The sequence below is a fragment of the Miniopterus natalensis genome, chromosome 2, assembly GCF_054644295.1.
Source record: "Miniopterus natalensis isolate mMinNat1 chromosome 2, mMinNat1.hap1, whole genome shotgun sequence".
In the NCBI taxonomy this organism is placed as follows: domain Eukaryota; kingdom Metazoa; phylum Chordata; class Mammalia; order Chiroptera; family Miniopteridae; genus Miniopterus; species Miniopterus natalensis.
Window position 1 is genome coordinate 133,290,051 of NC_142082.1, and position 12,166 is coordinate 133,302,216.

Consider the following 12,166-nt stretch of genomic DNA (forward strand, 5'->3'; position numbering starts at 1 on the left):
TTGCAGATATGATAATTCTTTATAAATACATATAATTACTTATCTAAAAATATTTTAAAATAACTAGTCTGTAAAATAGAAATGTTGACCTGAGGAAAAAAAGGAGGAAAATATGGTAAAGTTTTGTAAAAAGGGTTGGGAAACATTAAAAATTATTAAAATTCAATAACACTTCTGTGTCACTAGAAAAAATTACAAAGCTCTCATTTAGTTTGTGTGTGTAAAAAGAGGATGAATCTCATAGAGATAACAGGAATATTCATGTTCACATATATTGCTTGCAGTCTTTACAGTACTAAATATTGTTTGGATGAGACAAAAGAAATATGAAAAAAAGTCAGATATCAAAAGCTTATTTACACAGTTTTAAGCGACAGTATCTAGCAAAATGAAACTCATGAAACTAATCATGGCGAAGGGTTAAGAAATGGTTTGTCTGAACTAGTTTGTCCAAAGTTTAGAAAGTTAAATGCTGTTTTTTTGATAGTTGTTTTTTATTTTTAAAGAACTAGTATACAGTTAATAAAATGTTGACTAGATGTCCTATATGTCATTTAAGATGTTTGCATAAAAATGGCTGAAAACTGCTTATTCTCTTTAAAATTTTAATGACAAACTAAATTGCTTTAGATTTTATTGATTCTAAGAAGTAGCCACTTTACAAATTAGAATAAACTTAAAAGTTTAAGAATTACCTATGAAATTTCATTATTCTTCATTATTTCATTACTTTCTTCCCCATCCCTTAGAGCCTTTTAATTAACCAATTAATTAATTAATTAATTAAAATATATCTTTATTGATTTCAGAGAGAGGAAAGGAGAGGGAGAGACAGAGATAGAAACATCAATGATGAGCGAGTCATTGATTGAGCCCACAACCCGGGCATGTGCCCTGACCGGGAATCGAACCCTGATCGCCTGGATCCCAGGTCCATGCTCAACCGCTGAGCCACGCCCGGCCGGGCTCTTAGAGCCTTTTAAAGACAATTTTAAACTAATCATCTGTCCCAATCCCCAGCTGGAAAGTTTAATACCACAAGTAATATTGTTTATCTGTTTATGTGCTGTGTCCCTTTGCAGGGCTACAAACCATTGTAATAGCTATGACTTTTTCCCCTTTCCCCAAAGAACCAATTTCTGTCCTCTTGGGGGTGGTTACAGCCTTCACTGAAAATGTATTTACTATACTAACCTTAAAAGCTCTTGGTGTGACATAGCTGAATTTTCCAGACCACATTTGCTTGATCAATTCAGCATAAGATTTAGCTATTTCACCTCTCATTCCTAAGGGATTGTCAAAATTCAGTTCTTCTTGATACTTGTCATTGAGGAAATATTCAGTAAGTGGAGGTGTGTTGCTCAAACACTGCAAAGAATAAAATATATTTTCAAGTCAAAGTAACCACACATTAAACTTATTAAAAATGAAGAGAGAAACAAATTGATTTACCGTAACATATAGAGAAAAATTTAAATAATGGCCTCTTGCACTAATAAATAACTGGTCAAATAAACACTCAAAATATGAACTCAACTATTCATTTCCCAAATTTCAAATCAATTACTTATAATAAATGATAACACTAATATTTGTTGCTGTAAAATCTGCATTAATTTTAACCACAGCAAACTACCTTGTTAATTGTGAGGGTAGCTCAGAGTTTTCTTTCCTTCTTTTAGTTGATTGGTAGAAATTATGGATTGTCTACTCATCCCAGGCACCTGCAAATTAGCCTGAGTAGGTAAAAACTGAGATAGAGTGCAAGCACGAAATTAACTTACAAAAGAGTATTTACTGCTTTCATCAACAATTCCTTATCACAAAAGAGCAGCCTTTAAATTTTCCATTTGGTCAACCATTTTTAGATGGAATAGTACAGATTAGATGAGCCTGAGGAAACAAACTTTTGTTATGTGAACTCTGGCTAAGTGTGTTCTTACTTCTTCAAGCTCTTCTTCAATATCATAACAATCAAATTTTCTTTTATGGCAAGATTAAAATAAGTTATTTGTCCAACTCTTTTCCACTTTGAATTAAATAATCCAGGATTTAAAATAAAATAGCAGAAGCAGAGTTTTTCCACAATATTTTATCTCAAGATGGAATAATTTTAAGCTGATAATACCATATAATATGAACCTACTATTACTTTATTGATTAGAGGTTGAGGTCTAGAGTCATTAAGTAGAATATACAATAAATGACACAGACATACAGTCATATAGGTAAACTTTTTTTTTGCTGCAGGCAGATATTTGTCGTAGAATCAAGTGGTAAAGTGCTTTAAGTGAAGCTGGTGGTATGTAAAGTAGCAGAAACCCACTCTTATGAGAGTTGGGATTTATATTAATGGAAATCAAAGTTTGCTTACCACTCATTTGGATTAAGTTAAATAGTCTTGATAGCTATGAAAGGTTCAGATTGCTGGATTCATGCTGATAACTTGGATGTTATAAGCTATGACTATATACACCATGTACTGTTTGGCTAAAACTCCACAATTAAGCACATTCAATTAAAAAAATAAATTACGGTGTTATATTTTGTGGTTTCAGTTATAAATCAATTTATGTTTACTTAACTAACCATAATAACTATTTTGGGAATTTTTTAATGTAATAAAAATAATACCATTCAAACTGATAGTCTAGCCCCCATGTCAAGGCAAAAGGGAGGACTGTTTAATTCTTTAGGCAATGAAAAGAACATAAACAGTTAAAAATATTTAAAGTTGGCTATATAAGCTTTAGAATCATTAACATGCCATTTTCAACAGAAAAAATTTTTATATGAGCAAGAAGATAGAGGTAGGTTACTATCTATCAGAGAAAGGATACTTCTCTACCCTTCTTCTTAACTCCTTTTTAATCTCAACTTTCAATAATTTTACACACCTTCTGAATTTCATTTTCTCTTTTCCTTTTAAGTGTCTTCTTAATTATAAACCCAGCACTGGAGGTAGGGCCAGGCATACAAGACTATACTATGGCTACACAGGGGACTGCATCACTTAGTAGTATCATCTGATGTAGTATAAATAGGATCAACACTAAATAGTCAATGAGGCAAAGGGGAAGTCAGACAGCATTTCCAACAATTATCAATTAGTTTTCAAATCCTTATATCTGATCACAGTTCAGGGTTATACCATGAATATTCCACTACTGTCTGTAACAGTTATACAAAGAACCTAATTTTTTTTTTTTTTAAATCCTCACCTCAGGATATTTTTTCCATTGCTTTTCAGAGAGTGGAAGGGGGGGAGGGGAAGAGAAAGACAGAGAGAGAGAGAGAATCATTGATGTGAGAGAGGCACATTGATTGGTTGCCTCCTGCATGTGCCTCGACTGGGGCCAGGGATAGAGCCTGCAACAGAGGTACACGCCCTTGGCGACAATCGAACCTGGGACCCTTCAGTCCAAGGGCCGCCGCTCTAACCACTGAGCCAAACTGGCTAGGGCCAAAGAACCTAATTTATGGCTTTATGAAAGACCTCAAAGAACTAAGTTGTGCAAACATAATTCTTGACATTGTTTTTACTTAATTATTCACATGTATCATTATCTTGCAAAGAACTCCCAAATATAATTGAAAATTTCTTAGTTTTCTAAAAGCATCTAGTGATCTTTCTAAAATTTACTTCTAACCCTGTTTCTTGCTATAAATCCTTTAATAACAATTTCAGATTAAAATCTCAGATCTTTAGAAGAGTCTATCTTTTGCCCACCTATGTAGTCTCATTCCTTGCCAACACCTTTTTAAAAACAAACAAACAAACAAACAAACAAACAAACAAACTCCATCCCAGCCTTACTTGATTACTTGTGGTTCCTTGACCTCCATGCATTCTTTCTCTGTAAGTTTGCAACACTACTCCCTCTATATAATATATACCTTCTTTGTATTACTTCTACTAAACCATCAAGATTCAGGTATCCTGTCTGGGAAGTCTTCCTTACCTTCCTTACAGTGTTTCCTCATGTATGTTTCCATATTGCTTAGCGCTCACTTTTATTACATCACTTATTTTACTGTAACTTTAATTTTTAGTTTGTCTGTCTTGCCAAATGGACTGAGACCTCCATGATAGCAGGAATCATGATATACTTTATATCTCCAGCACTGAGCACCCCTCACTTGGTGCTTAGCACATGTACAATAAATGTATGCTGAATAAAAATGTTTTTGCCTATATTTACTAATGTATTTATCCTCGTTTTTTAATTGATTTTTTTTTTACACTTTTCTTTCAATGTTTGGCACAGAGTACTCAAATTTTTGTTGAAATATTACTAAGTGAGGCAAAAATACATTTGCTTATAATAAATAATACCAAGTTTCTTCAAGCACTTCTACCTGAATACTACACCAAAAGAAGAACAGCACCTATTACCCCCTTTGACTTTCAATCCACTATCTGCTTTGTAGTGTGTCTCTGCATGGATTTTTAAAAAGTCCCTGACACAGAGACCAGTGCTCATTTTCATAGTGATACATGCCAGTTTGTAACTGAATATAATTCAGTGTCAACAAACTAAACAACAAAAAAACACGAACAGTTTTACTGATAAGTAACTGGCTGTCAAGGTATCATAACAAATATACTGTGAGATAAACCTTATATTTAAACCATTAAGTCCTAAATGGCCCCCAAAAGCATACTATTTGTTGAACATAATGTTTTAAGACACTCACAAGCTACATTTTCTAAAAATTTGTACAAACACATATATAAATGCAGAAATTCAATGGTCAGTTTAATTGTTCTAATGTAGAGATCAGAAGAGTTTAAAAACTAAACTGATATCAGACTTTTCTTCCTCATCTTGAAAATACCATGCTTTTCTCCTTGAAAATAATATTATTTTAGGAGTCACTTTATTCTTAAAATAGTGTAAAGACCAGTTAAATATTAAAAGTTCTTTTATAACTTCCAATGTAAATTTCAAGGCATAATTTGAATAGAGGTAAAACAACTAAAATATTTCCCTGACCCAGGTGATATCAGTATTAAATGTCATCAATCTGGTAAAAGAAAGAAGATAGTTTCTTAAAGTTGGTCAGGCAGCTTAATTTGTAATTTATGCAACTTATTCAATATTTAACATGAGGCTATCTTAGAAACATAAACATCTTTGACAAATACAAGAAAACTGGTTACATGGACTGGCACCATTAAATATATTTAAAAAAGAATTTTCATTAATTCAATAATAAAACTCATAACCAGAGTTCTGAAGCACTCTCAAAGATTCTTCTACTATAAAAAATACCACTGTCCTATCCGGTTGGGACTGTTCTCAAAACAATTCCTTTCTTAAGATACATATGCATTAAAAGTCATATATGTGTTGACACAGGAAATTTCCTTTTAAACTTGCAAGATACTTTACTGAGTAATATGGACTAGAAGTCACACATAACATGTGTTATGACTATGTAGGTATATCTCTTACTCTCAATGCTTCTTAAACAAAACTCATCCTTCCTTAATATACATGGTTTTTCTTAGCAAAAACTGAGAATATATATGAATTTATCATAGAAACAAAAGAAATCATATAAACAGTATTAGTATGCTATTTTTGTGGTTACTTATGAGTTTTGTGACACTCTACTGGTCACCTGCCATTGTGAACGTCACCTCTGTTAATTCACTTGATTTTAACTGTCTAACATTGACAAATGCTAACACTTCAGTATTTTAAGAAGAATTAGCTCTTACAATTAACCACCAAAAAAATAAAAAAATAAGGTCCATATATGAAGTAATGTGCCTGACCATTCACAAGTCACATTTTGTTTATATCATAATTGTGCCTAGAGTTGGTCCTAAAATTGAGTAGAATTTTGTCAAATACCACGTTAAAAATAAAGCAATAATCAGACTAAAGAAAAATATTCTGTACCAGTAGTTACAATTCTTAATGCAAGAGAGAAAGAGTAAAAAATTTACATTAATCAAGAGTCAAATGTACTCATTAACTGGGCTAAATATTTCTATATTTAAATATTTTTATGATCCTTCGGCAAGTTAATAGTGTGCAAAACTGACAAGAGCCTTTGAAGACCCAAGGATTAAAAAACCAAATTTCATATTTATTACATGGTAGGCGTTGGGCATTTATTAATTTAGCCTTTGTGATATGATGACTAGCTGCCTAACTGGAAGATTCAGGACATAAGCTGTTATGAGAAGTTGTTGATTCATAAGGAATGACGAAAATGGCTGGTGTATGTGCAAGTCAATCATTTTATAAGCAGACATGACTTCTAAGTATTTGTTCCTCAAAGTGGCTTTGTGGTTCTGTACTTGTGTTTACATATGCATTTAAAATGAAAACTGTAAGTAATAAGAGAATTCTTGAGTGTAAATCTGAATTAGGATCTTAAGACCTATTCTTTGGTTTAATGTATTAAATTGAGCCTTAGCATGTACGAGGATCCTCCCCTTCTTAGAATATTCTTCCCTTTACTTATTCTTTGACACTCAGCACCTCTTACAAATGTTACATCTTCCATAGCACCTCAAGGAAGAACTAATATTCCTTCCTCTGGGCTAATTCTATACCGTGAACTCATAGTGAACTTATCTTGAGAGTAGAGTCTCTTATTCTCCTTTGCACCTCTGGATCTAGCACAATGCCTGGCATGTGCCTCAATAAAGTGTATTGAATGAATGACACTTGTATGATAGATTAGAAGCAGTCCTTACAGAGACTGAGGACAGAAGGAAAACACTAGACTAAAGAAATCTGAATTGCATCCTGTTATATAACTATAACCTATCAAAGTTCTACAAGTCAAAAATAGAAGTCCAAATAATGCCTAAACAAGCTTGCCTAGTAAGGAAAATAACTATTGTGAACAGCTATCAAGATAAATCCACATAAGTAAAAGATATATGAAGGAATAATACTTAGAAATATATTTTTAAGAAGACTCTTTCCCCCAAACCTTCAACCTGGGACAAGACATAAAAATTCTAAAGAGAATTCTTCTAAATAATCAAATGTTTCATTGAGTAGACAAATCTGCTACAGGGTTCAATGTATATAGGCCTTTAACTACTGCCATGATGGACTATTTTAGAAAAGAATGTGTATAGCATTCCACTATTTTATAATGTTTTAATCCTCCACAAGGAACTCTCTAGTTATAAATTTTCATCCTTAACCCAACTTCTTAAAGTTGGAATACTATATAAAATACAATTTTATTTTTTAATTATTTGGAAAGACTACAATCTTTGCACATATCCTTTCCTTATACACACATGCACAAATCCTTTTGCTCTTACATTACTTTCAAAAAGTTATCCTATTAAATATGTTCTCATCAACAAGACTAATGTTTCTAGAGCTCTCTGAAAAAATAAATGACTCATAAGAGTCTTAATTTTGTATTTTACTATAAAGTTCTAGTTTTTAAAAAATTGATGAAGTGAAATAAAGTTCTACTATATTACCAAATCTCAAGTCGGTAATCAACATGTTTTAGGAAATGAATAATTAGTAGCCATCCCAATAATTTGTAATGAATCTGGAATTTCCCCAGTACCTGGAAAATAGCCAAAGTAATCCCCTTCAAAAAGAGAAAGTTGTCTTTTGTAATGCTGAATATGAACCACTCCCTTTCTGTTCAGGTGCTCCAGAAGCCCAATTTTCAAGTGATCATGTATGCTCACTATTTTAGTAAACCGGTAACTAGAATAGGAAAGAAAACAAACTTAATTTTTGATTACCTAAAGCCTTTGAGTTGCATAACTCATTCTGTAACTGATCAAAATGTAAACCCCTCACAACCCTTAAATAAAAAATAGCTACACCTTCAAACTAATCAATACTAAAAATAAAAACCCAATCTAAACTAAGAAAACCATTTTATTATGATTTAAAAAATACGAAGTAATCCATGGTTAAAGTAATGTTAGAATAACCCCCAATTTTTTTTCTGGATTTTAAGATTAGATGAATAAAGAATTTTCATATTTGCCATGTTAATGTTTTCAATTTGTCATGACAATAGTAAAAACATCCTAAAAAGGTACTGTATAATCCTGAAGCATTCTGTTAATACTAGAATACTAACTATAGTTGGGTAATTAAATAGTTGAGACAGGAATCTGTGATAAAGACTTTTACAATGAAGAACTACAAATATAAGCCTGTCCCTTTCATCAAGTAGATTTTCAAAATGAGATATTTTTAAGACACCTGATGTTTTATCTTTTGTGACTTTTTTGTCTAAGAAAGGCAAATCTCATTACATTTGAGAGATTTAAATGGGGTTTTAAAACTACTAGACTATAACAGCAATTGTCTAATTTTTTTTCTTTTAAGAAACAGGGTATTTAATGAAGAATTTTATGTTTAGATATTCACTTTCTGGGAAGCATGCTAAAACCAAATGGTTCTAATAACATTCATAAACATTAGTGTAAGTTATATTTATTTTAAAAAACTAACGTTTACAAATTCTATTTTAATGTTTAGTATCTTGTCTACTACCCCATTAATAACTGAAAACTGGCTTATAATGAAATAAGTGCCAATATTTTAAGCAAGCAAGATAGCCAAAGGGTTTAAGAAAAAAAATAATTCTTTAAAACTGTGTGTGTGTTCAGTCCCTTGCACTTAATATTCAGTAAAGAAAGTTTTTTTTTTTTTTTTTTAATGAGGGACTCTTTAAAGGCTCTCACCATTTCTTTTTTTTCTTTCTTTCTTTTTTTTTTTTTAAATATATCTTTATTGATTTCAGAGAGAGGAAAAGAGAGGGAGAGAGAGAGATAGAAACATCAATGATGAGAGTCATTGATCAAGCCCGCAACCCGGGCATGTGCCCTGACCGGAAATCGAACCCCGATTGCCGGGATCCCAGGTCGATGCTCAACCGCCGAGCCACACCCGCTGGGCAAGAAACATTTTTTTATAAATGAGTATTAAGAACTGTATGATCTGTTGAACTGTATTAAGAACTGTATGAACTGTATTAAGAATTGTTGATCTTTTAGTTGTCTTGCAAAGGCATAAAGGAAGAAATAGGATTTTTAAAAAAAATTTAAGTGATTCATTACATTCTTTAAGAGAAACCACCAAGTTACATCTTCTCTGTATCATTTCATTACCCTAGGCCCATATCCGATAAATACTTAAGATGAGTTGAAACAGAAATTTAAAGGTTTCATATGTGATAGCATGAACCATGAAGGTTTCTGATTATTTTCATAATAAAAAAACTTTAAATTTCTCTAAATAATCACTCAACAAATATTAAGAACAGAAGATTATTTCAAAAGTCTCTAGAAGTATAGAAATGTTCTTAAATTTATTTTTCATAACATTCACAGAAATCATTCAAGGGACTATTTGCATAGTAGCGGGGGTATGCTCTGTCAATCTGTGATTAACATGGCAACCCAATCCAAGTGCTACAGATCAGTGACACCGGTGGAACATAAACTGTAGTATTTCTTGAACTTTATATATATTGGTAGGTCTCTGACCCTTCAGTTGTAAGATATGTATATGTATATAATGTGCTATAATTCTTTTAAAAATACCATGCTCCTTTAGAATTTAGAAAGCTCTAAAAATATCATTAATTTGGTACAGGTAAAGTTCTAAACATTTCTGTTAAGCTTTTCTTTTCTCTTTTTTAACTAAATTTATTGGGGTGACATTGGTTAATAAAATTATATAAGTTTCAGGTTTACAATTCTACAACACATCATCTGTATATTATATTGGTGTTCACTACCCAAGTCAAGTCGCCCTCCATGGTAAGTTTTCTATCGCAGTGTTTTCTCAAACCATCTATGTAGAAGAAGGACTTTTAAAAAAAACTTCCAAATCATCACAGACTGAGATGAACCACTAGGAAAATGAAATAAAAAACAACATACAAAAAACAAAGCTTTCTAATTAGATTTAATAGATGTAAACTTATCCTGTCAAACTGCTATAAAAGTTCTGGATCACTTACGCTTAATTTCTATACTTATTTTCTTGCCAACCAGCACTGTCTCATTCATAGACACACTGTGAGAAACACTGTTCTGTGTAATGTACTTACTATTATCTGACAGTATACCAAACATTGGGGACATAAAAGAAAACCAAAGACAGTATCCACCTTCATGAGTCATACTATGTAATAAGTACTTGCCAGAATAAACAAAACAAGAGAGAAAAGGTGTAGGAAAGGCAACTAGTGAAAAGGTGACAATATACCCAAAGAGGGTTGAAGCTTAAGGAATTCTAAGAACCTCCAGTTTTGGCTGAAGAGGTAGGTAGGGTTGAGCTTGGAGTTTATCCTTCAGGTGATGGGAAGTCGGTTTTAAGCAAGGAGGAAACATAATCATACGTGGTGTTTAAAACAATGACTCAATGGCTTACTAAACAGACTGGGAGAGGATGAGTGATGAACCAGAAGGTGAGTTCTGGATATATTTAGATGGTTCACATAAAAGAGGCTCAAGTACGGTGTTCCAACAGGAGAGGAGAAAATAAATCACAAATAGAAGGCTACTTAAGCAGTAGAGCCCTAGCCAGTTTTGCTCAGTGGTTAGCGCGTTAGCCTGTGAACTGAAGGGGCCCAGGGTTCGACCTCCAGCCCAGATCAGACTGCGTGCAGGAGGCAACCGGTTGAGGTGTCTCTCTCACATTGATGTTTCTCTCTCTCTCCCCCTTCCACTCTCTCTGAAAAGCAACAGGAAAAATATCCTTGGGTGAGGATTAAAAAAAAAAGAGAGACAGTAGAATGATCAGGACTTGTGCTAATAAGTCTTCTCAGGTTTTTTACTTGAGTTACTGGGTGGACGGCTGTACTTACAAGGGAATATAAGAAAAAGTTGAGGTTTCTGGGGAAATAAGTTGAGTCTTTTGAGTTTGAGTTACAGTGGCACATCGGTTTTCGAACGTCTCCATTGACGAACACTTCGGTTTAGGAACGCTGTAAACCCAGAAGAAAATGCTTCGGTTTTTGAATACACTTCAGAAGTCGAACATGCCACACGGCTTCCGCTGAGGGCAAGGTCCTGAGGCCCAGCTGTCGGCTGTGGATCCCTCAGTTTTTGAATGTTTCAGAACTCGAATGGTCTTCTGGAACTGATTACATTCAAAAACCGAGGTACCACTGTATCTGTAATATTAGCTAGGCAGGATGTCTATCTGTTATATATTGGAGGGAAACTCAGGGGAGAGAATTTTGGTTGAGACAGACTTATGATTGTCAGTTATGTCATTCAACTTCTCAAAGGTAAAGAATGCAGCAAACAGGAGGTAAAGAGTAACCTTATAAAAAGTACTTTCTGTGGTATGGTATGACAGTCACAGTGATAATATAACAGCTGTAGAAACTGAAATGCTGCTTACATGTGTCAAGCACTTCGTAAGAACTTTACCTTCATTTAACAAATGAAGAAATTAAGAAGTTTCTTATCCAAACTAGGATTTGAATCTAAGCTATCAGATTCCAAAATCTATGCTTTAACTTCTATACTATGCTGCAGAGATGAGAAGTACTAAATGAGAAAAGAGAAAGCAGACCACCCTTTTCAAGGTCAAGGCTCCTCTTCACCCCCCCTACCCCCAGTTAAAAAAAGACCTAACTATGTATATATGTTGAAAGACAGTGATCGGGTGAGGTTAAAGGGATAGAACAAAGAAGAGACAATTAATGGAACAGTCTCAGGGAGGGTAACAGATGTCCCAGAAAGATGACAGAGGCCCTTTTGGTATGGTACTCAATGAGTGTAAGAGGAATCTTAAAGTATATCTATAATGCCATCATGAATTTCCTTATAAACAATTAGTAACATTCTTGTCAAAAATGTGTTTTTAATGTTTTAATAACAGTTACTGAAAGCCTTTTCCTGGCAAAGTATATAATGCTCAGAAGAAACCCAGGCAATTACTGAAGAATTACTTATAATACCTCAATTATATACCAAATCTGTAAGATATACACACATATACACACATCACATACATGTATATATATATATACATCCATGCACACATACTTAATGAATATACATGTATGAATGTAAATTAGTGTGTGTGTCAATGATTCAGTTTATATTCAAAGCAAAATCTCTCTAAATGAAGGCAGAGACATATTTTTAATTGTATATGGACATGAGTGATTTTTCCAGTAAATG

At 33.1% G+C, this 12,166-nt stretch overlaps 1 protein-coding gene across 3 annotated transcripts in view; it reads right to left on the reverse strand.

Annotated features, from left to right (window-relative positions):
* The window catches only part of USP15 (ubiquitin specific peptidase 15), a 107,644-nt gene that overhangs the window by 19,574 nt on the left and 75,904 nt on the right, over nt 1-12,166 (reverse strand). For all 3 annotated transcript variants that reach the window (XM_016224459.2, XM_016224458.2, XM_087814572.1), the window contains one exon: nt 1,195-1,368. In XM_016224459.2, the coding sequence (XP_016079945.1) occupies nt 1,195-1,368 (174 nt within the window). The remainder of the gene's footprint in view (nt 1-1,194; nt 1,369-12,166) is intronic.